The sequence below is a fragment of the Enhydra lutris genome, unplaced genomic scaffold, assembly GCF_002288905.1.
Source record: "Enhydra lutris kenyoni isolate GAN:26980312 unplaced genomic scaffold, ASM228890v2 scaffoldscaffold55, whole genome shotgun sequence".
NCBI lineage: Eukaryota > Metazoa > Chordata > Mammalia > Carnivora > Mustelidae > Enhydra > Enhydra lutris.
Genome location: NW_019154139.1, coordinates 7136325 through 7161879, shown reverse-complemented (window position 1 = coordinate 7161879; position 25555 = coordinate 7136325). Strand labels below are relative to the sequence as shown.

The following is a 25555-nucleotide window of genomic DNA, read 5'->3' as shown; positions in this document are numbered from 1 at the left end:
AATAAATGGCAATTTAATTTTTAACAATATTTTTAAAAATCAAAATTAATGCAAAAGAATCCATGATGAGCAGAAAAAAATGTAAAAGACAGGATCAACAGGGGTATCTGGGTGACACAGTTGGTTGTGCCTCTGACTCTTGGTTTCCGGTCGGGTCGTGATCTTGGATCCATCAGATCCAGCCCCAAGCTGGACATCGTGCTGAGCGCAGAGCCTGCCTGAGATTCTCTCTCCCTCTCCTTTCCACTTGTGCTCTCTCAAATAAATGCACAAATCTTAAAAAAAAAAAAAAAAAAAAAAAAAAGACAGGATCAGTAATTGTGCCCTGCTGAGGAGCCATATTCAAGCTGGGCAAAAGAAAAAAAAAATCTGCCTTTTTTCCCCAGGCTCTGTGCCAGAGTTTGGTTCATTCATTAAACAAATGCATTGCGCTACATGCTGTCCTGAGTTCTGGGAACACCGTAGAGAACAAAACAAGGGCCCTGCCCTCAAAAAGCTTTTGTTTTCTGTTGGATACAGACGGCAAACGAATCATCTGCATGGGAAGGGAAACCCAACTCGTTCTCCTGCCCGTCCTGTTCCTCCTGCTCCATCCGGATCTGGTCCCTGGGACTCTGGGCACTGGCGGGATCTGAGACCCCTACCAGGGTCCAGGAGTGTAGAGCCGGTGGGTGGGGCTGGAGTGGCGTGATTATTCTCTCATATCTCACAGCCAATACCTGTTCCATTGCCCAAGAATTCCTAAGAACTGATTGAATGCTGATACCCGGGCCCGGCCCGCGCAGCTGGGATCCAGAAGCTGTAGGATGGGGCTTCACAGGGCAGGACAGGGTTTTGCCTCCTGCAGATTGGGTCCACAGCAATAGCACACCTGTGCCTTAGACGTGCAGTGAACTAGTTTCCTTACAAATACCTTCCACAGTCTTTTTCTGAATTTTCATCTCAACCAGAGGGAGTGGCCCTTGTGGCCACCAGTGTGTCCCTTTAAGAGAGAGGCTTGTCCCTGGCAACTGGTACTCAGGTGGGGCCCTGGAGTGGCCCTAGGGAGAGGGAGGAGTAGGACTGGGGGAACTGGGACTAGAAAGACTGGCCAGAAGGCATTTCCAGAGCACCAAAAGAAGCCAGGCCTAAAGACAGGGGGCCTGAGACCCTAACCCAGAAGGTTCCTGCTCAGGAAGGCAGGCTCTGGCTCTGTGGCGCCAGGCATCTGACTGAGGTTTGGAGGTTAGTGCAGCTTCCATATCTGGTTTGGACACTGTGGCTCCTATCCTGGGTGTTTCACTTACTTTTGCCAAAAACCTTTGGAGGTGAGTACCCTTATGTCAGTTTCTAGAGGTCAGTACTGACACTAGGGAGGTGAAGCTGGCTTTCAGGATCACAGTGTAACCAGGATTCACATTCTGTTCTGTTCCTCTAAAGCTTGTGCGTTTCCCTGCCCCCTTGCTGGAAGGCCAACTATCAATGCGTGCTGAGTATAGTGGGTATGGATCCTCTTTCTCCCTGCCTGGAGTGTGACTTTTCTAGGGTTGCAGTCCCAGCCTGTGGGGCAGTCTTGGTGTGGTGTGTATATAGTCAGACTGACAGCTCCTGGGGCTGCCCCGACACAGCCCAAGGGTGACCTTGGGAAGGTCCTTCCCAATGTCTGAGCCTGTTCCTCATTTACAAATGGGGCCACCAGTGCCTGCCTCCTCCAAGCAGTCAGGAAGATGAGGGGCACAGGGAAGGAGATGTGCTACAAGAGGCTTTGCAAAGAACAGTCCGGGCTGGTTGCTGGTTCTAATTCCCTCTGGGTTCAGGGGCAGCAGGAGGCCGGGGAGATTGTGGATGTTGGCTTTTTTCCTCCCTATTTCAAAATGTCTGCTGGGCTTATATTGTTTTCACAATAAACAGTGCATGGAATTTAAACAAGTAGAAGGGCGCATGCTCAGAGGTTTTTATGGAGGGGGTGGAAGGCTGTGGCTGGGTTGGCAGCAGTCCCCCTTGGGGCCAAAGCCAGTGGGGATAGGGATGACACTGCCCCACCTGGAGGTGGGGGGCAAGGGCGGCAGCCCTCCCTACCCCCACACCTGGATCAGCGCCCAGCCCCAGGACTGAGGACTTGGCGATTCACTCCTCATCTCTGGAACCAGACGCAGGGAGATGAGTCCCCACCGGGAAGGGTGGCAGAGACTATCTGAGCCACAGTCTTCATTCTACGAATGAAAGAAGAAGCAGCTGAGGCCCAGAGAGGGGGAGGCCTTCATTAGGGTTATTTGAGTCAGAGGCCTGTATCCAAGTCCAGGGTTTTTTATGACCTGATCTCCTCTTCAATGTTGGCTCCCCAGGAGATGCTGGCTCTTTGCCAGGTCCTGGGCTGGACGCCGTGCTCCCACGTGATCAGAGCCAGGCCCTACCCCTGGAGGGTGCCCTTGCTAGTGGGAGTGCGCCAGGAAGCGGAGAAGACTCCATTCTGGGGTGGGGAAAAATCAGGACGGTTTTGTAGAAGAAACGCTGGAGCTGGGCCTTTAGCTCCAAGTAAGGGACAGCTCTGCGGACAGCTGGGGAGAGGTGACCCGATCCAGCAAACTGTAACTGAAGGAGGGGTTGGAAAGCGCTTGCAGTGATAGGGCCCTGTACTTGCTGCAGGGTATGGGGGTTGGAGAGGCCCAGGGTCTGAGAAGGGCCTTGATGGGGTACCTGGTTGGCTCAGTGAATTAAACATCAACCTCTGATTTTGGCTCAGTTCATGGTCTTGGGGTTGTGAGATCAAGGCCTGTGTCGCTGTCTGTGCTGGGTGTAGCACCGGCTTGGGATGCTCTCTCTGCTTCTCCCTCTGCTCCTCCACGGTGCCACCTGGTGCCCATCTTTCTCCCTGCAGTGTGACCTTGTAGGGGCTCTCTCCAGGGGTGGCATGGGGGCGGGGGGAGTCTGTGGAGCAGAGATCTCTGCAGGGGACTCTGGGCTCCCAGGCAACGCTTCAGACCAGGGCCCGTCCCACAACCCCTGCCCCATTCCAAAGCAGCTGGGCTCCATGGTCAAGGCGCTCACATTCAGAGATGTACCAGGCCCCTCCTGGGTTCTCTGCTGCCTTCTCAGGCCAGAGCCCCTCTGAGCTTGAGGAACCATGGGTCTCATGGTCCAACCCGCCAGCCTGGGTGGACATCCTCCTACGCCATCTTCCCACGCCAGGGCAGGTCCTGCCCCCACGAGCGGCCCACTCTTACCTACTGGTTCCCTCAAGCTTTGGGGAACTTTGCTGGAATGTCCACTCCTTAGAGCTTCCTCTATCCAATACCACCACCAGCCACCCTCTCTCCCTCCTCAATGGTTCTCCTCCCACCTTCCGGGGCTTTACAGGTCCTCACTACATGCTGTGAGAGAACAAAGGCAGGCAGCACAGAGCGGGTCCTCAAACCCACAGAAAGAGGGGCGGAGATGTTCACAAAATCCAGTATCTCGTAGGATCACGGAATCTCTGATGACTTTTTCCTCTCGTCTTTGTACTTTCATTGGTCACTTACATTTTCTAAATATAGATTATCTTGTAAATCCCTCCCCCCCAAAAAAAATTCACTTTGGGAAAAACAGATTAAGAACTTTAAGCCCACCCCAGAGCAAAGCTGGAGTAGCTCCGTCAAAGCTCATGGACTCAGGGCAAGAGGCTGACTGGCTCTGTAGTCATCGCAGCTCTGACCGTTCCTGTCTCTGGAGGGGCCCATTCCTCCCCGCACTTTGAATACCCGGGAACCGGCGAGGTTCGGGGGGGCCTTCCTCTCCGGGCACTCAGCTGATACACAACACACCTCCTCTTCCCTGACTCCTGCACTACCCCCCCTCCCTGGTTTTCTGCTGCCTCTCACACCACCCCATCCCCAGTCTTTTCTTTTTTTTTTTTTTTTTAATTTTTTATTTATTTGACAGAGAGAGATAGATCACAAGTAGGCAGGGAGGCAGGCAGAGAGAGGGGGAAGCAGGCTCCCTGCTGAGCAGGGAGCCTGATGTGGGGCTCGATTCCAGAACCCTGGGATCATGACCTGAGCTGAAGGCAGAGGCTTAACCCACTGAGCCACCTAGGCGCCCCCCCAGTCTGTTCTCAACACAGCAAATCGAGCATGTCATTTTCTGACGTACAAGGCCTGGCACCATCTGACCCACCAGGTTCTCCAGCCTCCACACCTTCCACCAACACCTCAGCTCTCAGGCTCCAGCCACTCCAGTCTCCTTCAGTCCTTCCAGTGTTCTTTACACTTGCTGCTCCCTCTGTCCGGAATGTTCTGTCGCATCTGTCCTTTGTCAGTTAGGCCTCAGTTGAAACATCGCCTTGTCACACGGCTTCCCCCCATTCACACACTCTGCTGCCACCTGGTTTTAATTCCTCCCCAGGGCTGTGCCACCTCAGATGACCAAACTTCTCTCCCCTTTTTGTCTCCCAACCTCCCCAGAATAGAATCCCTGCCAGGCAGAGGCCCTGTTGGTCCTCCTCACCACCGTACCCCCAGCCCAGAGTCCAGTGCTGCTTCATATATGCTTGGGCTATGTGATCTCGGAGCAGGTACTCTTAAGGACTCCTGCCTCTGAACATGCCAGCCATCACGGGGTGGGGGGTGGGGGGAGAAAACAAGGCCAGCCAAAGCCACCTACCCTGTGTGTCCTCTGGGGAGCCAGAACCATCTTCTCCAGCTAGTGTGCTGGAAAGACTCCATGCCTCAACAGTGAGGTCTCACGGGTGTGGTGGTGAGAACACAGGACCTAGACTCCAGGGCTCAGCCATGGGCCACATGGGTAACTTTCTTTCTCCGCACCTGTCTCCCCAGCTGTAACAGGAGACCCGTAACCACATCTCAAGTCTGTCGCATGTGAAAGCACCTAGCACAGGCTCAGCCTGTGGAAGGTGCTCGCTCAAAGTGGGCGAGTACCAGGAGACGCTCAGAGAGCTCTCCACCCACCCCGACTTGTTCAGTGAGGTCACGGTAGCAAGGTGGGGAGAGATCCTTAGGGCCGCAGACACAGCCGATAGCCAAAATGAAACCAGAAGGGAACACTTCTTGGTGAGGTCAGATGTCCTCTGAAGGCCCGTGTCCTCGGGGAAGAGCTCTGAAGCTGGGACCAGCAGATGGGGCTCTGAGTCTTATTCTACCACGGGTCACAAGGTGACACTGGGCAAGTGATATTCTCTCTGGGCCTTTTCCCCATTTTTGTAAACCAATGGTGAAAGTCACGCATTCTTCCCTGCTAGTGTCACTTCTTCTCCATAAGGCTTACGACCAAGCAAAGGCAGACTATCTAGACTCAGCAAGGTTAAGCTCAGAGGCAGACAGAAGCCTGGCTATGCTGGACGCGTACTGTGACCTTGAGGCACTACACAAATATGGCAGGCAGAAATGAGTTTATTGCATTAGAAAAAACACCAAAGAAACCAGCAAACACCTCCATACGAGACAGTTATTAGTAGTTTGACTTTAAGGGCGAAAAGGAATCTCAAAGGTACAGCTTTATTTTGGGGAGGGGTGATGGTCTCATCCGTCCTTTTTCCCTGTCCCTTTAAACCAATGGACCTCCATGGAGGTGTCCGCTGTATGATACGATTACACACATGGTTCAGTTTTCACTCTGCTCGCCTCGCACACCCGTGTGGAGCTAGCTGGTCACAATGAGCCCGCTCCTGGGGTTCTGGGATTGACCAAGACATGTGAGGATGGGGCTAGGGGTCGTAGCCTGAGCCCAGGCTTCCAAAATGAGTGACAGGGGGACTTGGATGGGGAGAGAGAGCTTGGCTTCCTGGAGAGCTCTGAGAAGACCCCACAACCCCCAGGGCACAGGCATTGGCACAAATGGCTGCTGGGCATGGAGGGGGGCTTTCAATGACCCGAGTGACTCAGTCTCTCAGGGTAGCACTTTGGCTAACTTCTCCTGGGCCTGGAGTGACTGCTATTAGGAGTGAAGCCAGCTGAGCCTGGATATGGGGGAGAAGAGGGGAGGAGCCTGTGGTGCCCAGTGCCCACTGGATAAAGCTGAGAGTTCTGGGAGAAGAGGTCTGGAGCAGGAGCCTGGAAGAGAGGGCTAGGCGAGGCAAACTGGGCGGGAGGCAGGGCAAAGGCCTCCACCAACAAGCTGCCCCCCTGGGAGAGAGAAATCCAGCCTGAAACCCACTCTCCATGAGCCCAATTCTGCCAATAGGTCCACATTAAGTACAGTCTCTGCTGGTCTCTGCTCTCCAAAATGACCCTTGACATCAAAGCTGGTCACTGTGGAGGTGCCCCTTGTCAGGTCACAGACCAACACTAGGGGAGAAGACCATCTTTTCCTCTAGCTGAGACCCCAATGGTGCCAACTGCTAGGACTAATGGCAGAGACAGGAGGGGATGAGGCCAGAGATGAGTAGCAGCTTTCTGAAAAGCAAAGGCACCTGCTATGGGCCAGACCCCAGGAAAGAGAACATAATTCAAGTCTGAGAAGAGGCAGGAGCTGTGGCAGGAGCCCACAGATGCCAGGGCTGGGACTTGGGGACCCGGCAGTTCTACATCCCTTTGCCACACTCACTGCCCCAAAACTTAAGAGAGGCACGCGAAAAAAAGGAATCGGAGAGCCTCTCCAGAGAAGAAACGTCCAGATTGTTCCTCCCTATAAGCTCCTGCAGCGGCTCATTAGGAAGGTGCCCAGGCAGGCTCTCAACAATGCATCCTTAAAGTCCTAACGACAACGGAAATAACATGTGCCTTCAAAACACATTGAGGAGAATGTAAAAATCTCTATTGGAAACAATACACAATTTTCTTGCCACCTTAATTCTGCATTATTACTCTTTCTACATCAGGGATAGTTTCCTAGAGCAGGGATTCTTCCCCCTTGGTCCCCCGCCGAACACTGCATACTGGTTTGGGCGCTGGGGGTGGTACAGTGACTGCAAATAACCTACATTATTACTGGTAGACAAAAGGCCTGGGTCTCTGGCGCTCCAGCCCAAACCTCCACCGCGACAGGCCAGCTCCACTGAGGAAGAGCAGCCCGCGGGCAGCTAGGCAGGTTCTCCAAAATTGATGTCAGAGGATTGGCAATCGGTGGGTGGAAGGAAGAATGGCTTTATCCTGTACTCTCTGGCCTGACACTTGCTTTCACTCTCCCTCGATTCTGAGGCTTCTGGTCGCTCCAGGCCTGGCCCTGTGGCCTTGCTTGGGGTAGGGAGGGACGGTAGGAGAGGCTGTGCCTACAGAGTTCACTCGGGTTGGGTCAGTCTTCCTGAAACTGGTCTCAGGTGCACCAAGTCCTTTGGTTCATTTAAAAACCAGAGTCACTGCTTCTGGGATGTCACAACTGGTGCTTCACGGATGTCGTAAAACTCACCTGGGTCCCAGGTAATGACAACCTGGGTAGAGCATGGGCGGTCTGTGGAAAGAGGTGCTAGGTCGGGGCTCCCCCAAACTCTGCCTCCTGCCTTCCGCTTAAACAAACCCCCTCCCTTTCTCCAGTGCGGAGGACGCTCAGGAAGCAGCGTCAGAAGTGAACTCACAGACAAGACAGCCTTAATAAATTAGTATAATACTATTAGAAGGGATGGCATTTTGTTCTGTTTCTTAGCAGCATTGTCCTACACGCAGCCTGATGACATCCTTCCCTGGGAAATTTAAAAAGCCGTCCCCTGGTTGTTAGCTCTGATGTAAAATTATAAAATAGAAATCTGGTAGGGTTTGTTTTGTTTAAAAAGGAAAAGCCCCCGTGAGGCAGGGCGGTCCCATGCAGTCCTGTTAGCTTTGGCCGTTGGGTGGGCCCATGGGGCTCCCCTCAGGAGGCTGAATCCTGGGGTCCAGGAAGGTCCGTAGGGCCTGTCCGAAGGGCCTGTGGAGAAAAGAGACCCAGGGGCTGGGGTGGGCTGGGTGCAGACCATCACAGCTGCGCCCACGGGGGCAGGGGTGCCACCAACCAGGAAGAAGGACAGCACAGCCTCATTCAGTTTTGTCACCTGCCCCGCAAGTGACGTTTATCGGGGGGGCTCTCGAGATAGCCTGCTCTGCCCTTTTACCCTTGAGGTCCCCGCTTCAGTAGATGCTGCCATCTTAGTACCTTCACTGCTAGATACTGATTAGTTTGGTGGCTTGAACAGGCTGGCGACACACAGGGAACTAGAGCTTTCTGACCTTTCTGTACCAGAACATTGCCAATACTGGAGTCTGAGAGATTTTCCAAAATTCCTACAACCTTAAATCAGGGACCCATGACACATCTCAGTTATTGGCCTTCTTTTTCTTCAGTGGACAGTGCCCTTTTTGAAAATCAAGTCCAGATTTGAAGGGAATGAAGCATTCTCGAGCATAAACAGATGAAACCAGGATATATTAGCTGTAATCCAGACAAGTCTTGGAACTCCGCCCATCAAATAACAGTAGCAAGAACATTCCAGCTACTTCTATTTGCTTAGGGCCCCATAACCCAGATCCCTCAGCAACGCTTACTATCTTGGACCCTTAGCAAGGCTGTGGGATTCAACACACCCACTGAGGAACACGCAGGGAGGGCCAGGCCCGGGAGGGCTCTCCCCACCAGGACACAGCAGTCCTGTTTCCTCTGCGAGTTTTTCCTGAGGGGTTCCTACCCACGTGTGGAAAACACCTCACCTTGCCGAGCCTGCTAAACCTGTCAGGACCTCTGGTGGACAGGGCCCCAGTTCAGGAGAAACCGAGTCAGAGTTAGCAGGTGGGACAGGGTCCTGGCGTGGGTAGAGGCTGCCTTAACATAATCAGCAGCCAAGATAGGGACGGGTATGATGGGTTTGGGTGTGCGTGCCCTTTTAGGGGACATCTGAGACTGGGACGACTACATCAGATGGGAGGGCTGACTGAGTGCTACAAAGGCCAGAAGTTGTCTTCGAGGGAGGGCCTCAAAGAGCTCATGGTACAGAGGAAGCAAGACCAATAAATGGCATTTACAGGATAAGCCACCATACTAATGCTCCGATCTATCCTTCGCTTGTCCATCTAAAAGTGTTTTACGTTCATGTGCTTCTGGGGAGGGGCCTGCCTCGTGAGCAACATGACAGACAGATGCCAGGATGGTGTGTCGATGCCCTCGCTAGATTCAAGCGGGTTCCTAAGTCCTGTGGTTGCATTCAGGCCAGGGCAGAGCAGGTCCAACTCCAGGGAGGGTGAAGGTCGCACAGGCGGGGACCAGGGACTGAGGGAATGGTGGCCTCCCCTGCTGGCAGGTGCCATCATAACGGGGCGCACCTCCCATGGGAGGATTCTGCTGAGAGCAGGGGAGGGCAGACGTGGGCCAGACACGCGCACGGACCGTGAACAGGGCTTTCAAGAGCAGGGCCAGAGACCGAGGCCACTTACGTGGATAGAATTTCAGAGGGAAGGTCGGTGATGTAAGAAGGGATCTTCCGCCCAGTCAGGAACTGCACCACTTCGTTGGTGAAGGTGTTACAGTTGTTTTCAAAGACATTGTAGGACTCTCTCCTGTGCGTTGTGGGAAAGGTTTGGAGAACAGATCAGAGGGGCAGCGAGCATGGATGTGCAACAACTCAACCGAAGTAACGGCATGGCGAGCTCAGCTGAGTACGAGCCCTGGGATTCTCCTTCTCTTACACTCCAGAGGGCTGCTGGATTTGCCACCGTGGACTGTAAGACCCCAATTTTTAAGGGAAGGAGGAAATAAAAATATATGGCTCCTCTACCGTTTCAGGAGAATCTTTGTATTCACCAAAGCAAAGCTCAAGGGTTACAGCTGAACGCTTACAACCGCGGATTAAAGCTTCTTGAAGAGAGAACCTACTCAAGGTTGCTTATCATCCCAACCCCTCCACAAACCCCGTTTTTGACTTTTCAGGACAAGATACTTGCCCAGTGTGGGCTGCGAGCAGCAGCTGCTGATTTCAGTTGGGAGGAATAAATAGGCCTGCCTGCCCTCAGAGTTCCGGCAGAAGATATGCTGGGACGGACTACCAGCCTTGGAGCAATGCTGAGCTCTCCCTGGGGGCAGAACTGCCTTCTCTTCAAATGCATTCAGCCAATACTGGGCCAGACCTTGTGCTGAGTGTGCTAGAGGATGTGAGCTGGTGGCTGCCCTCCAGGGCCTGTTATCTAGTGGGGAGACAGACCTGACTAACCACCGCCCGTGTCTCCACTCACCGGAACAGAGACTCCCTCAGGGAGGAGAGGTACTCCTGAAAGAGTTCTTCTGTGACTTCCGTGCTCCCCACATCAACCACAGAGTCTGGGGGCCCAAGCAATGTCCCTCCCTAAAAGAGCCAACCCAAAGAAAGTCATTAAGTCACTATCTCCACTGAATTTTTTTCATGTGGCATCCCATGGAAGGCCACCAAGCTCTGTCCCAACAACGTTTAACTTTCAGAGCACCCAGGGCGGACGAAGAGTGTTATATCCTATCGGATCAGGCTGCAATGGTTTAGAGCTTCCCGTCAACTCTCCACTGCCACGTGCTGGCCATGTGCCTAAGAAGCTGGGCTGTTGGTTTCTGGTGGGGCCTGGGGAAGCCAAGTCTCTGGCCGGTCAGACCCCTTAGGCTGTCTACTCATCTGGTTGATTAAAAGAATAGAAATCCAAAAAAAAAAAAAAAAAAAAAGAAAAAAATCCAGAACCTGAAGTCTCCCTTTGTCTCCAACATGCCTGATCCCAAGGGCACAACAGGATAACCAGAAATGGCTAGCACTTGACAGGCCAACTTTCTAGGCCTACATTTAAGTGTCTACAGCCAGTTTTCTCTTGTGACATACTTGATATCCCTGGGTAGACTGGGAAAATGTGAAGGACTCTTGAGAGATCCGGTGGGCTGGCAAATACTTTCACAACTCAGTTCTATTTTGATCTGTGAAGATAATCTAATAATGGTGATAGGGTTCCCCAGGCAAGAGAGTTAATGGGCCATGGAAGGCCTACAGAAAACCCTCTGCCACGGGTTAACAGACTGCCACAGCAGACCAAAGGAGAGACTGAGGCCAAGGGGGAAACCGGCCAAGGGTGAAGCAACAGATCACTGGGGAGGACAGAGCTGGGAAGGGGCTGGGGAAGTAAGGGAGAGGACTCCTGAGCAGAACTCCTAGAAAAGATCATTCATTCATGCAACAGCTATTAAGCACCTACTGTGTGCGTGACATTGTTCTAGGCACGGCGGGGGAAAGCATGGCGAGCAGGGCAACTATGGTGGTCCAAGAATAATGGTCTCAGAATTGTAAGAGACTGAAAGGTCACTAGTTGAGTCCCTATCGTTCACTCATATGACAAACATGCATTGAGGACTTACTAGATGCTGGCCTTACACTAGGCACTGGGGGTATGATGGGGACAAAACAGATGAGATCCTTGCCCTCATGGAGCTTATAGTCTAGCAGGAAGGCAGGCAAAAAAGTCCCATAAACCAATGCATAATTATGAGCTGCGATAAGGGTCTTGCTGGAAAAATACAGAGCACCACCAGTGCGTACGACAGGGGACCTTTCCAGTCGGATGGGTTTGGGAAGACTTGCCTGAGAGACTAACACTGAACTCAGATCTGAAGGACGGAGAGGCAGAACCAGGTGAAGGATCAGGGAGGTGGGCTGAAGTGAGAGCTTAGGTTCCAATGTCCATGGAATGTTCCAGAAATAAGAAGGGGGTGGGGGTGGGGAAAGGCACCACCTGAAAAGGTCATGCAGAGCTAGAGACCGAGACCAGATCAGAGAGGGCCTGGAAGCCAGGCTAAGCTTGCTGGGTTTTATTCCAAGAGCAGTAGGGGGAGTTCTGACAGAAGCAGGGGAATGCCATGATCAGATTTTCATTTTGAAAAGATCACTTTGCCCCCTGGGGGTAGTCCTGACGGAGGAGGAGCAGAGGTACTGCTGCGGTCCAGGCTAGATGTGAGGGTGGCATGGACAAAGGTGAAAGCTCTGGAAACAGGGGAAGAGATGAAGAGAGAGAGAGAGACTGACTTAAGATACATTTACAAGATGGAATTAACTGGGCTTCATGAAGGATTTGGTAGAGAAGGTGGCGAACCGGTGAGAGCAAGAAATCAGAATGCCTTTCCATTTGTAAGTACCAAAATGAATGGTTGGCTGGTCTTTGTTTGACCACCTCCTGTGAAAACCCTTAGATAGCTCGGAGAGGAATTTCTTGGAAAGATGCATGGACTTTAGAGGCAGAGAGTCCTGACTTATACCCCGGTGCCACTTACTGGCCCCGGTGCCACTTACTGGCCCTATAACTTGGGGCAACACACTTTACCTCTCAGAGCCCTCATCCTTCAGCTGAACGCTGGCTGAGTTCCTACTATGAGCTAGGCACTGAGCTGGTGACGGGGACAGAGGGTGAGACACAGTCTCAGGTCACAAGGAGCTGACACACAGCTCCCTGCAGAGACTCAGGAACGGTTCATCTACCTTATCACACTCGGTGGGACCCAGAGGGACCCCCCAAATGCAAAGGGAGCAGAGAGGAAGCTAGGGAAGGGTGTTCTTGAGCTGAGTCTTAAGGTAGTTACGAGGAACTATGTCACAGGCCAACATCCACTGGGCTAAAAGCCAGACATGCAGAGTGGGGACCCCAGGGACCTGAGACTGGGGAAGGGTGTGAGGGAAGCCACTCACTGGGGGACAGCTGGAGATACCGCCAACGCCGAAGTAGAACTCATCCTTGTGCACAACTATGGAGGTGTGCCTGCAATGCAGAGAAGTGAGACAGTGAGCCAGAAAACTTAAAACTGGTCTGGGAAAAAGCAAATACCACACTGGAAGTAGAGTAATTTCTGCCCAAGGATAGGACTTACAAGGTCAACAGCCTTATGTAACTAACCAAAGGCATAAATATCCTACAGAGTTTCTCATCTTTGGCACTATTAACATTTGGGGCTGGAGAACTCTTGACTGGGGGGCTGTCCTGTGTATTCTAGGAAGTTTAGCAGCATCCTGACCTCCCCACACTGGATGCCAGGAGCACCCCGCTCCCACCAGCTGTGACAACCAAACCTGTCTCCAGACACTTGTCTGGATTGTTCTCGGGGGCAGAACTGTCCTCCTGGAGAACCGTTGCTATAGATCATGTCAGCAGAGGGGAGGCCCTGGATTCACCCTGATACTGAGAAACCGTTAGTGAAATCAAGCTCTGCAGACCAGGTGTGTTCCCAGACTTTGAAAACTAACAGGAGCAGATAACCTGGACCCTGCTGAGGGCCAGATCAGATGAGAAGTGTGGACCTATTTCAGGGGAAGGCGGTCATATTACTTGGTCTGAGTCAAACAAAACAAAGATCATTCTGGTCAGTCCAAATGTCAGCAGGCTCTAGGAGTCCAGGTGAAATACTGACCTACGGTTTCCTCCTTCATGGAACTGAGAACCCAGCTACCATCTTGTCCGACAGGGATGGATCGAGGACAGAGGCACCAAAGTGGACGAGTTTCAAGACAGACATGTGGGGCCCTTGAGACTTCTGTAGTTAGAAAGCCTTGGTTGGGCGGGTGGGCATGACATCATCCTGCCTTTCATTAGAGCAGGGTTTCTCAACCTCAGCACCACTGCCATTTTTGGGGCTGGATAATTCTTTGTTGTAACAGCTGTCCAGTGCACGGTAGGATGTTTACAGCAGCAACTCTGGCCTCCACCCACCCATCAAAAATGTCTCTAGACACTGCCAAATGTCCCTGGGGTGAGAGTCAGGGCACAAGATTACCCCTGGTTGAGAACCACCACTGCTTTAGAAGTTAGAAGTTTGATGACAGGGAGCGCTGGGTTTCAAGCTGGAAGCCACAGACAGAGACCTGAAACGCACAGGCACTGCTTTGTTTCAGAAACTAGCCAACCCATGTAGAGTCCCACCCAACTTACCAGATGCCTTCCAGTTGTTTCCCTGTGGAGAAAAGAAGAGATTTAGCCAGTTGGGATCAGACTAAATGTCCTCTCAGCCTGAGTAAATTCAGACCGTCACCGAAACCCAGAGTAACCCAGGGGGCACCTGGGTGACGTGGTCGGTTAAGTGTCTGACTCTTGGTTTCAGCTCAGGTCACGATCTCAGGGTCATAGGATTGAGTTCTGCACTGAGTGCAGGGTCTGCTTAAGACTTTCTTTCCCTTGGGGCACCTGGGTGAGTCAGTCCTTAAGCCTCTGCCTTTGGCTCAGGTCATAGTCCCAGGGTCCTGGGATGGAGCCCCACATCTGGCTCCCTGCTCAGCGGGAAGCCTGCTTCTTCCTCTCCGCTCCCCCTGCTTGTGTTCCCTCTCTGGCTGTCTCTCTCAAAATCAATCAATCTTTGGGTGGGGGCGCCTGGGTGGCTCAGTCGTTAGGCGTCTGCCTTAGGCTTGGGTCATGATCCCAGGGTCATGGGATTGAGACCCGCAATGGGCTCTTTGCTCTGCGGAAAGCCTGCTTCTCCCTCTCTCTCTCTGCTTGTGTTCCCTCTCTGTCAAATGAGTACATAAAATCTTAAAAAAAAAAAAAAATCTTTGAGTTGGGGGAAGAATTTCTCTCCCTTGAGGCAAAACAAAACAAAACAAAGCTCCCTCCCTCTCTGAAATAAATAATCTTAAAAACAAAAACACCCAGAATAACCTATTAAAAACCTCTTGGGAGACTTTCTAGGAATGCAGTTATCCTCCAATAAGGTCCTTTGGTCCTGATACAGGTATGTTAACTAGAATGCAAGATAAAAAACACTGGTACAGATGTTCCCCATTTTGTGTCTGCTTTTTTTTCCCCTTCAGGATCAATTCAACTTTGCCTTTTTATTTTTACTTTTTAAATTTTATTTATTTTTAAAGATTTTATTTATTTATTTGACAGATAGAGATCACAAGCAGGCAGAAAGGTAGGCAGAGAGAGAGAAGGAGAGGCAGGCTTCCCGCTGAGCAGAGAGCCCAATGCAGGACTCGATCCCAGGACCCTGGGATCATGACCTGAGCCGAAGGCAGAGGCTTTAACCCACTGAGCCACCCAGGTGCCCCAACTTTGCCTTTTTAATTTCTTTGTCTCACATACAGAGACAACAGAACAATGGTATAAAAAGGCTGTTATCCACTTCTTCATTGAGCCTATGTGAGGTGAAATCCTTCAGGAAATGACAGAGCAAAACTTGACAAACGCCATCCATCTGAGTAGTCAATCCAGATATATTCTATACCTCCACATGGCAGAAATGATGTTAGGTATGGAAATGAAAATATGAACAGATCACTCTCCTACCTGTAAGGAGCCCAAAGTCAAATGGAAAGAGAGACACACACATAACTAAGTAAAATACAATGTTGATAGGCTCTCATTATAGAGCGGTATAATTACAGAGTGCTAAAAATAAGATGTTATATATAATAAAGATAAGGAAACTTTATAAGCAGCAATTCAACCAGGGAACAAGTAGGAGGGGCAGGAGTGGACCTTTCTGCCAGAGTGAATATGTGCAAATGCACAGCTGTGATAAAGACAGGTTAGAGAAAAGAGTGCAGTGATGGTGACAGGAGGGAAAAGGGCCAGCAGGGACACCAGCAAAGTAGGGTAAGCCCGGACGGAAGGCTGCCCTACACTGTGGGGGTATTCGTGGTTGTCAGGCTGTAGAGTGCCTCGATCAGATCCATGTTTTTATTTTTATTTATTGTTTTTAAAGATTTTATTTATTTATTTGACAGACAGAGATCACAAGTAGGCAGAGAGGCAGGCAGAGAGAGAGAGAGAGGGAAGCAGGCTCCCTGCTGAGCAGAGACCCACCCCGCCCCGATGAGGTGCTCCATCCCAGGACCCTGGGATCATTACCCGAGCCAAAGGCAGAGACTTTAACCCACTGAGCCATCCAGGCGCCCCTGGATCCATGTTTTTTAAAAGACATCTACATCTTGTAAGAGAACTGTAGGGGCGCCTGGGTGGCTCAGTGGGTTAAGCATCCAACTCTTGATTTCGGCTCAGGCCGTGATCTCAGGGGCATGAGACTGGGCCCTGCAACGGCTCTGTCCTCAGCGGAGAGTCTGTTAAGATCTCTCTCTACCCCTACTCCTCCTCCCCTCTTGAAACAATAAAATAAAATACAGTATCACAGTGTATGGTACCCAGAATTTTGATAAATGGAGACTATACTAGGTACAAAGGCCTTGGGGAGAAAAGTAAAGACCTCCAAAAGATAAATTTTACCTTAGGATTGGTAGTAAAATCTAAGAAGAGATTTCAGTATGTAGGGAATTAATATGAAATACTGTGTCTATTTTCAATACAAACATTTCATTCCCTGTTAGTGTTGCCAGGCTAAATGCAGTAACAAGGAAAAGAAAATGTAGCAGAGCTCTATCTCTCCTTCAGTTAGGAGACCAGTGTGCTTTTCACTAAAAGACCTGCTACTTTGGCCCACAAGGCCCAAACGGACAGAGGGATTCAGGCTGGGGTTTCTGAGGTAGCTCCCTAGACTGTGGGGCAGGCTCTGCCCTTATCCAAAATGAGCTGAAATCCCACAGAGGTGGCCGAGAAACAGACTGAAAGCCGCACGGCACTGGTAACTCATATAGGACAAGTCTTCAAATGCAGCTTCCGGGGACGCCTGGGTGGCTCAGTGGGTTAAGCCTCTGCCTTCTGCTCAGGTCATGATCTCAGGGTCCTGGGATCGAGTCCCGCATCGGGCTATCTGCTTGGCAGGGAGTCTGCTTCCCTTCCTCTCTCTCTGCCTGCCTCTCTGCCTACTTGTGATCTCTGTCTGTCAAATAAATAAATAAAATCTTTAAAAAAAAAATGCAGCTTCCGCGGATGTACATCCTTTCTTATCCTTACTCTCAGTTATCCTTATTCTCACAACATCCTTATGCGGTGGAGTAGGGCAAATATTTATTAACATCATTTTACAAACAGGTAAATAAAGAGGCATGGTTTGTCCAGCATAAAAGCAAGGAGGAGAAACCACGATATGGCAATGTACTCGTTGGAGCAGGTCAGGGAGAAACATAAGGGCAGTTGCTCAGCAGCCTGTTCTTGGGAGGAAAAGAACAAGGGCCACAGTCTCCTCTGTCAAGTGACAGCCATTGGAAAGTAGAACGAAACTGATTTTTATTTTTATTTTTTTTAAGATTTTATTTATTTGACAGAGAGAGATCACAAGTAGACAGAGAGGCAGGCAGAGAGAGGGAGGGAAGCAGGCTCCCTGCCGAGCAGAGAGCCCGATGCGGGACTTGATCCCAGGAACCTGAGATCATGACCTGAGCCGAAGGCAGCGGCCTAACCCACTGAGCCACCCAGGCGCCCCATGAAACTGATTTTTAAAAATTTTGTTGGCCAGGGGCGCCTGGGTGGCTCAGTGGGTTAAACCTCTGCCTTCGGCTCGGGTCATGATCCCAGAGTCCTGGGATAGAGCCCCGCATCGAGCCCCGCATCGGGCTCTCTGCTCAGCAGGGAGCCTGCTTCCTCCTCTCTCTGCCTGTCTCTCTGCCTACTTGTGATCTCTGTCTGTCAAATAAATAAATAAAATCTTAAATTTTTTTTTTTTTTTTTGTTGGCCACATTGGGGCGGGAGTGAGTAGGAGGTGGTGATTTGAGACTGAATTAGGTCACAGGGCCATTTTGGAACATGAATTAGGCTCAGTGGATATTAGCACACTACAGAAGCAGATTATTTTCCCATTAGGATTTCGTCAGCAGGCCCAAGAGTGGGTGGGTCAGATGCCCGCATGTCTCCAAGCTTGCTGGAACATCTAGGGCACGGATTTCAAGGGCTATGAAGTATGCACATGAAAACAAATGGAAGGCAGGGATATCAGTCCTGTTTCCATCAAGAGTAACAAAGAATGCAGAGTGAGGTCTGCGTTCGTCAGCATTCCACTGACTGTGAAAGAGGTGAGTTAGTATACAAAAGCCAAGGAGAAAATACTGCATCCTGGCACGGGTGGCACATAGACGTACACGCTGATTGCAGGACAGGCTCGAGATCGGCCCCTGGAATCCTGCTGGTGTTCAGCAAATGTCTGTTTGGTGATGGGGCAGCATGGGGCTCTGTGCGAGCAGCATTAGGTCACTGGTATAAATCAAATGCAGCCCTAGCTCACCTCCCATATTCCTCTAATGATAGTGTTTTTATTTATTTATTTTTATTTTTATTTTTATTTTAAAATATTTTATTTATTTGACAGAGATCACAAGTAGGCAGAGAGGCAGGCAGAGAGAGAGGAGGAAGCAGGCTTCCTGCTGAGCAGAGAGCCCGATGCGGGGCTCGATCCCAGGACCCTGGGATCATGACCTGAGCCGAAGGCAGAGGCTTTAACCCACTGAGCCACCCAGGCGCCTCTATTTATTTTGTTTTAATTCCAGTTAACATGCAGTGTTATTGATAGTGTATTTATTTATTTTTAAGATTTTATTTTTAAGTAATCTCTACACCAAATGTAGGGCTTGAACTCACAACCCCGAGATCAGGAGCCACATGCTCCACCTACTAAGCCAGCCAGGCACCCCTTGATAGTGGTTTTAATTGGCAATGCTTTTTTTTTATTAAAACATTTTTTAGGTTTATTTACTTATTTTTAGTACTCTGCACCCAGTGTGGGGCTCGAACTCACAACCCTGAGATTGAGCGGCACGCTCCTCCCACTAAGCCAGCCAGGCGCCCTTAACTGGCAATGTTTTAATCTGCTGGTTGGCTCGGCATCTGCCAGATTACCAGCCACGTGAAGCGGTTAATGTAACTTACAAAATCAGCTTGCTCTTCTCTGGGGCCACTGGATAAATATTGAATCTAGGTGGGAAAGAGGTAAAAGGAAACATTTGTATAACATAAGTGGGCCTCTGTGCCAATATTGTAAAGAAAAATAAAAGGCTATTGGCAGGAGGGCTTTCCCTTCCTTCAGGCAGAGAAAGGTTATCACAAAATCAAATGCAGTACATTGTTAAAAACTGAGAGGGCATTTTATTTTACTTTATTTATTTATTTTTAAAATTTTATTTATTTGACACAGAGAAAGATCACAAGTAGGCAGAGAGGCAGGCAGAGTGGGGGGACAGCAGGCTCCCTGCTGAGCAGAGAGCCCGATTCGATGCGGAATTCGAACCCAGGACCCTGAGATCAGGACCTGAGTCGAAGGCAGAGGCTTAACCCACTGAGCCACCCAGGCACCCCAAAAAACTGAGGGTATTTTAATTTAAAAAAAAAAAAGTAGGTTTAAAACTACTTGATATTCCAATGCTAGGATTCCTTGGGGCCAGTACAGGATTCTTTCCTCGTATAAAATAACTGACTTAGGAGTTCTTTTCCTCAGTACTGAGAGAGTTCCCTTTAACCCTTGCTTGTTTTCATTAGTCAGGCCTTGTAGCAATGCTTTGAGGTAGGTCTGCAACATTCCGCCATTCAGCCAGGCTATATTTACTGAACACCGGTCACGGTGCTAGACTCTGGATAAATCCATAGAGCTCTTGCCCCTAGCAGAGCTTCCAGTCCAGTTCTGGGGGTGTGTGAACACTGAGGAGGAAATAAGCAATTATAGGGGTGCCTGGGTGGTTTAGCCAGTGAAGCATCTGAATTTTTTTCTTCTTTTAAGATTTTATATATTTATCTGACAGAGTGATAGAGAGCACAAGTAGAGAGAGCGGCAGGCAGAGGGAGAGGGAGAAGCAGGCTCCCTGCAGAGCAAGAAGCCCAATGCAGGACTTGATCCCAGGACCCCTGGGTAGATGGTAGATGCTTAACCAACTGAGCCACCCAGGTGCCCCAGCAACTGACTTGATTTCGGCTCAGGTCATTATCTCGGGGTCATGAGATTGAGCTCCACGTGCTGTGTGCTGAGTGTGGAGCCTGTTTAAGGCTCTGTGCTGAGTGTGGAGCCTGTTTAAGATCCCCCCCATCCCGAAACCACCGCCCTGCCGCCACCTCACCCTGCTTGCAAGTGCTCGCTCTCTAAAAAAGAAAACAATTATGAAATAGAATAATGAATGCTATTAAAGTGGAGCATAGGATGTTATGAGCACATACTGGGGACACGTGACCAAGATATATGCGGTAGGGGTCAGGGAAATTTTCCTAGAGAAAGAGATATGTTAGTTGAGACCTCGAGGATGAGCAGAAGTTCGTTAGCCAGGCCAAGCGAAAGTATTATGGCAGACAGCATAGCTTTTGAAGAGCTAAGATGTGCTGAACAGGGGGTGCCTGGGTGGCTCAGTGGGTTAAGCCTCTGCCTATGGCTCAGGTCATGATCTCAGGGTCCTGGGATCAAGCCCGATGTCAGGTTCTCTGCTCAGAGGGGAGCTTGGTTTACCCCACCCCCCCAACTGACTACGTGTGATCTCTGTCAAATAAATAAACTCTTTTAGGGGCGCCTGGGTGGCTCAGTGGGTTTAAGCCTCTGCCTTCGGCTCAGGTCACGATCCCAGGGTCCTGGGATTGAGCCCCACATCAGGCTCTCTGCTCAGCGGGGAGCCTGATTCCCTTCCTCTCTCTCTGGCTGCCTCTTTGCCTACCTGTGATCTCTGTCTGTCAAGTAAATAAATAAAATCTTTAAAAATAAATAAATAAATAAATAAATAAATAAATAAACTCTTTTAAAAAAAAGTTTTTATTTATTCATTTGAGGGGCGGCGCATACAAGCGAGAGCAGGAGCTGGGGGAGGGTCAGAAAGAGAGGAAGAGGGACGCCTGGGTGGCTCAGTTGGTTAAGCAGCTGCCTTCGGCTCCGGTCATGATCCCAGCGTCCTGGGATCGAGTCCCGCATCAGGCTCCTTGCTCATCGGGGAGCCTGCTTCTCCCTCTGCCTCTGCCTGCCATTCTGTCTGCCTGTGCTTGCTCTCTCTCCCTCTCTCTCTCTGACAAGTAAATAAATAAAATCTTAAAAAAAAAAAAAGAGAGGAAGAGGCAGACTGCCCCTTGAGCAGGGAGCCCCAGGACCCCAGGATTAAGACCTGAGCCAAATGCAGATGCTCAACTGACTGAGCCACTCAGGCACCGCTCAGAATTCACGTTTTTTACTTCATTACTATTTGTATTACAGAATTAAGCAAAGAACTGAGTATAAAGTAAAATCTGAAATATTCATTAGATTGCATTCTGCCAAGAAATAAATATGTTCTATACCCTTCTGTCTTTAAACCTGAGAACAATTTTGAGATAGGCTTCTGAAAAAAATAAAAAATAAACATAACCCTGGGATACGTGCATGCACACAAAACTTTAGATTAGAAAACAATCAACAAATATAATGTATTCTTATCACAATTAAAAAAAAAACCCAAGCACCTCTGCATTTGTCTCTATGTCCTTTAGCACTGAAAAAGGTCATGAAATTTAAAGAACAGCCAAAATTATCAAGAGGAGGAACTTAAAGGACAATTATTATAGCTAATTATCTTAGGCAAATGGTACATTATGAAAAAGAGGTGTCATCAGGTATGTTAGAACACTAAGGATAAATCTGGGACCATTTCATGGTGAATGAAGGACGGTCGATCAGAAATACCTTCATGTGAAGCAATTATTCTAGGAGACTGGACACTGGACAGGATAAAACTGTGGAGTCTACACTGGAGGAGAAGGGAATTACACTAGGCTTTCTCCAGTCCAGTCATGACTGTAATAAAGCTAGATGGGGTCCTTTTTTTTTTTTTTTTTTTAAGATTTTATTTATTTATTTGACAGAGAGAGAGAGCAGCGCACACACAAGTAGGCAGAGTGGCAGGGAGAGGGAGAGGGAGAAGCAGGTACCCTGGGCTCCATCCCAGGACTCTGGGATCATGCCTTGAGCTGGAGGCAGCCACCCAGGTACCCCTAGATGGCGTCTTTTTTTTTTTTTTTTTTTTAATTTATTTATTTGACAGACAGGGATCACAAGCAGGCAGAGGGGCAGGCAGAGAGAGAGGAGGAAGCAGGCTCCTTGCCGAGCAGAGAGCCCGATGCAGGGCTCGATCCCAGGACCCTGAGATCATGACCCGAGCCGAAGGCAGCGGCCTAACCCACTGAGCCACCCAGGCGCCCCTAGATGGCGTCTTTTAATGAGGAACCATCATAACAAGAATAAGGTACATCTGATGAGGCCACACTAATTTAATATGGCAAAATGAGTGCGATGAGCAATGATCATAAATCCATGATTATGAATGGCACAGAAACACTGAACCCAGATCCTTTTCTCATCCAAATTTGAAACACTTGACCAAAGATGCTTTTACAAACTTGAAAAATTATAAAGGACACGTTCCATAGTAGAGGTGATATAACAAAATGATTGACAACATGAGCCCTGAAAGTCAGAATGCTTGGGTTTATAACCCAGCCCTGCCACTTACCAGCTGTGTGAGCAGGGGTTAGTTTCTTTTTTGGCGGGGGGTGTGGGGGGCAAGTCTCTTTACGCCTTATGTCTCAGGTTCCTCAAATGAAAAATGGAAGTAATCACAGGACCTACCTCACAAAACTATGGTGAGGATTATAACACACACAAAGTACTCAGAAAAAAGAGTGTGGCTCATGGGAAGTTCTCAACAAATGCAAGCTATTAATATGCTTCTGGAAGTCATATAGCAAAAATCAGGAAACAAGTGGACTTTTTAAAGGTTCAAATATATTTGGGAATGGGAAATCAATACACTGGGACATACCCAACTTTAAGGTTGGTGATGTCTGGACAGGGTGAACCAGTAAGGTAATGCCCATTTTCCAAAAGTTTCCAACTCTAGAAAGTAGTGATTATTAGCTTTGATAAACCTTTCATTACTTTTGCAAAAGCCATAACAGCAATATGGGGGAAAAAAGAGAAGAGAGAATTAGATTTGCAGGCAAGGTGATGTTCTCAGAAATACATTGCGGGCAGATGTGCCAAAGTGGTGAAGTTCCCATTTTTGCCTGTGATCCTTCTAGGATTTCTCATCTATTAAAAAAAGTAGGGGGAGGGGGCCTGTCTGGCTCTCCCCCTTCAGTTATGGCAGTATTCCCTTCACCCATGATACTCCACAAAGGCCTTCCTTCAGTTCCAGGACAAGGCCAGGCTCTATCCTACCTCCGGGCCTTGGCAGATTGATCTTCCTCATGCCTAGAACACTAGAACTCCCTCACCACCCTCCTGTGACTGCTACTTGATCCTTGACTTCCCAACTTAAGTCACTCCTTCTGATACCCTTAAAGTCAGGTTTCTCTTCTTACTTTCAATCTCAGCACCCTGTTTGCTTCTTGCCACATCCCCGGTGAGCAGCTCCCAGAAGGCAGTGAACATTTTGCTCAATATATTGTCCTCAGTTAAGCTTAACACACGGACTAGCACCTAGTAGGCACTCAAAAAAACAATCTATTGGGCGCCTGGGTGGCTCAGTGGGTTAAGCCGCTGCCTTCGGCTCAGGTCATGATCCCAGTGTCCTGGGATCGAGTCCCACATTGGGCTCCTTGCTCAGCGGGGAGCCTGCTTCTCTCTGTGTCTCTCCCAGCCACTTCGCCTGCTTGTGCACTCTCTCTCTCTCTCTCTCTCTGACAAATAAATAAATAAAATCTTAAAAAAAAAAAAAAAAAAACCACAACAATCTATTGAATGAATCACGTAGCAGTGATTGCCTAAGGGCATTCATAGCTATGACCAAAGTAACCAAATAATGGCTCCATTCCAAGAAGTTTAGTTAGAACTTGACTGATGTAATCTGTTAGAGATTAGCACCTTCCTCCATGACTTTGTAAATTTTGCTTTCAACTTTGCCTTAGTCATTTTAACAACTGGTGATCTGGGCCCAAACTTCTAGCCAACAATGGCCTGGCTACATAACAATTATCTGAAGAGCTTATTAAAAATGCAGATTTTTGGATCAAAACTCCAGAAGATTCTTATTTACTACCTGTGTAATGAGGCTCTAGAATCCATAAATTCAAAACTTCGCTTATTTTGAATAAATATATGTGTGCAGTACACAATTCGAAAGGTACAAAAAGTTTACAGTGAAGTCTCCCTTCCATTCCTGTCCTCTGGCATCAAGTTCCCCTTCCCATAAGTTACCGCTATTTCAATTTCTTTTCTTTCTTTTTTTTTTTTAAGATTTTATTTATTTATTTGATAGACAGAGATAACAAGTAGTCAGAGAGGCAGGCAAGGAGAGAGTTGGAAGCAGGCTCCCCGCTGAGCAGAGAGCCTGATGCGGGGCTCAATCCCAGGACCATGAGACCATGACCTGAGCTGAAGGCAGAGGCTTTACCCACTGAGCCACCCAGGCGCCCCACTATTTCAATTTCTTATGTATTCTTCCAGGTAATTATTTGTCTACAGGAGCATGTATAAATCCTTTGCTTTAAACACACCGAAAATTTAAAGAACTGTTCCAACTTTGTTTTCTCTACTTCCATTGAACAGAACTTGTTGAAAGTGAAGTGATCTGTATTTTTAACAAGCATCCCAGGTGATTCTGAGGTAAAGCCAACTATCAGTAACCATTCACTGGCCCAGGGTTAAGAGATTAAGCGCAACTCACTATGATACACCAGAAACTCAGGGACATTGAAAAGATGCCTCCCAAGTAGTCTTGTTACTTGACTTCCACCTCTTGTCTTACCAAGACGAACTAAAACACTCTCTAATGAGTCCATAAAAGTAAGGAAAAACTAGCCATTCCAATGGATGTTGCCAAAGCTGTTCAATTTTTCAATTCCTGGAATCCTTTCCTGCCCAGAATCAACTGAAAACACAAACGCGACAACTTCTGTGTTAGAGACCTTTCGGTATTTGGGTTATAATGACGTTCGACATGCAGCGAACTAGGGCTGATGTTCTCTCCTGGTCGGTAAGTAGTTTAATGGAGCACAACTGAAATACGTCCTTACTAACCCTTACTGTCACAACAGTATCCAGTCCTCCCCTAGAATTGCTTTCTAATCATCTGGACAAAAGCAATTAACTTAAAAACTGTTGAGAAGACCGCACTGTCCCTCGAGTTCGGGCTCCAGAAGCAGACCTGACTTCACCTCCACCTGGGAGCCTAGGCTGGGCCCCCGGGCGGCTCTAGCTTCCTACTCCTATCTACCCCAGAGACTACAGAGAGTGTCCTTTTAGCACGGAGGGAAGGCTAAGGGCCACCCGGGGGTCTCCGCAGTGTCCCCTCCACCACGAGGGGCACCGCGCAGTAGGCATCCTCATCTCCCCTATACTCGGTGAAGGAAGGAGTTTAAAGGGCTCCCGAAGTGGGGCAGGGGAGCCGCCGGGCTGCAGCGCCGGCTCACCCCACGGCTCGCAGGGGGCAGGGGGAGGGCGTGACTCCTCCATCCCTTCCTCCTGGATTCAAACGCGAAGTCGGGAAAGTGGCGCTCCAGGGGCCCGAACCTCAGACCTCTCCCTTCTCCACTCGCGCTTTCCTGCATCCTCTGGGCCCCGCATCCCCACCACGAGCCGTGGTCCAGGCCTCCCTACCTCTGCCGGCCGTCCCGGCACCCTCTTGCCCGCCCCCAGACCCCTCACCCAGCATGATGGGGCTGAGCCGCCGGGCCAGGCCCTTGGACAGGTCGTATACGTAGAGCTTCACCGGATAGAGATTCGGCGGCTCCATCGGGACCCGTGGCGGCGGCTGCCACGAAGTCCCTCAGGCACCCGGCAGCGGCTTGGACCTTCCCGTACCCGACGGGGGTGGGGAGCGGAGGGAGCGGGGGGGGGGGGCCGGGCCCCGGCCCGCCGCGTGGGGGGGGGGGGAAAGGC

The 25555-nt window shown here is 49.6% G+C and overlaps 1 protein-coding gene across 1 annotated transcript; it reads right to left on the bottom strand.

Moving 5' to 3' along the window:
- Positions 1–5346: 5346 nt before the first annotated feature.
- On the bottom strand, positions 5347–25486 carry LOC111157624 (desumoylating isopeptidase 1). The gene is made up of 6 exons (XM_022519199.1): positions 25322–25486; positions 13791–13812; positions 12557–12626; positions 10104–10213; positions 9309–9431; positions 5347–7812 (listed from the first exon to the last, which is right to left on the bottom strand). Exons 1-6 carry the CDS (start codon positions 25407–25409, stop codon positions 7722–7724), a joined length of 504 nt encoding a protein of 167 aa, XP_022374907.1. The 5' UTR covers positions 25410–25486; the 3' UTR covers positions 5347–7721.
- Positions 25487–25555: the final 69 nt, after the last annotated feature.

What these genes read in the sequence shown, in the direction of transcription:
- LOC111157624 (XM_022519199.1), bottom strand. Translation starts at nt 25,409, where the DNA reads ATGGAGCCGCCGAATCTCTATCCGGTGAAGCTCTACGTATACGACCTG. An exon ending in GCTCAGCCCCATCATGCTGG is followed by an intron (nt 13,813 to 25,321) that starts GTGAGGGGTCTG and finishes TTTTCTCCACAG; the next exon opens with GGAAACAACTGGAAGGCATC. An exon ending in CCCTCTGAAATTCTATCCAC is followed by an intron (nt 7,813 to 9,308) that starts GTAAGTGGCCTC and finishes TTTTCTCCACAG; the next exon opens with GCCCTTCGGACAGGCCCTAC.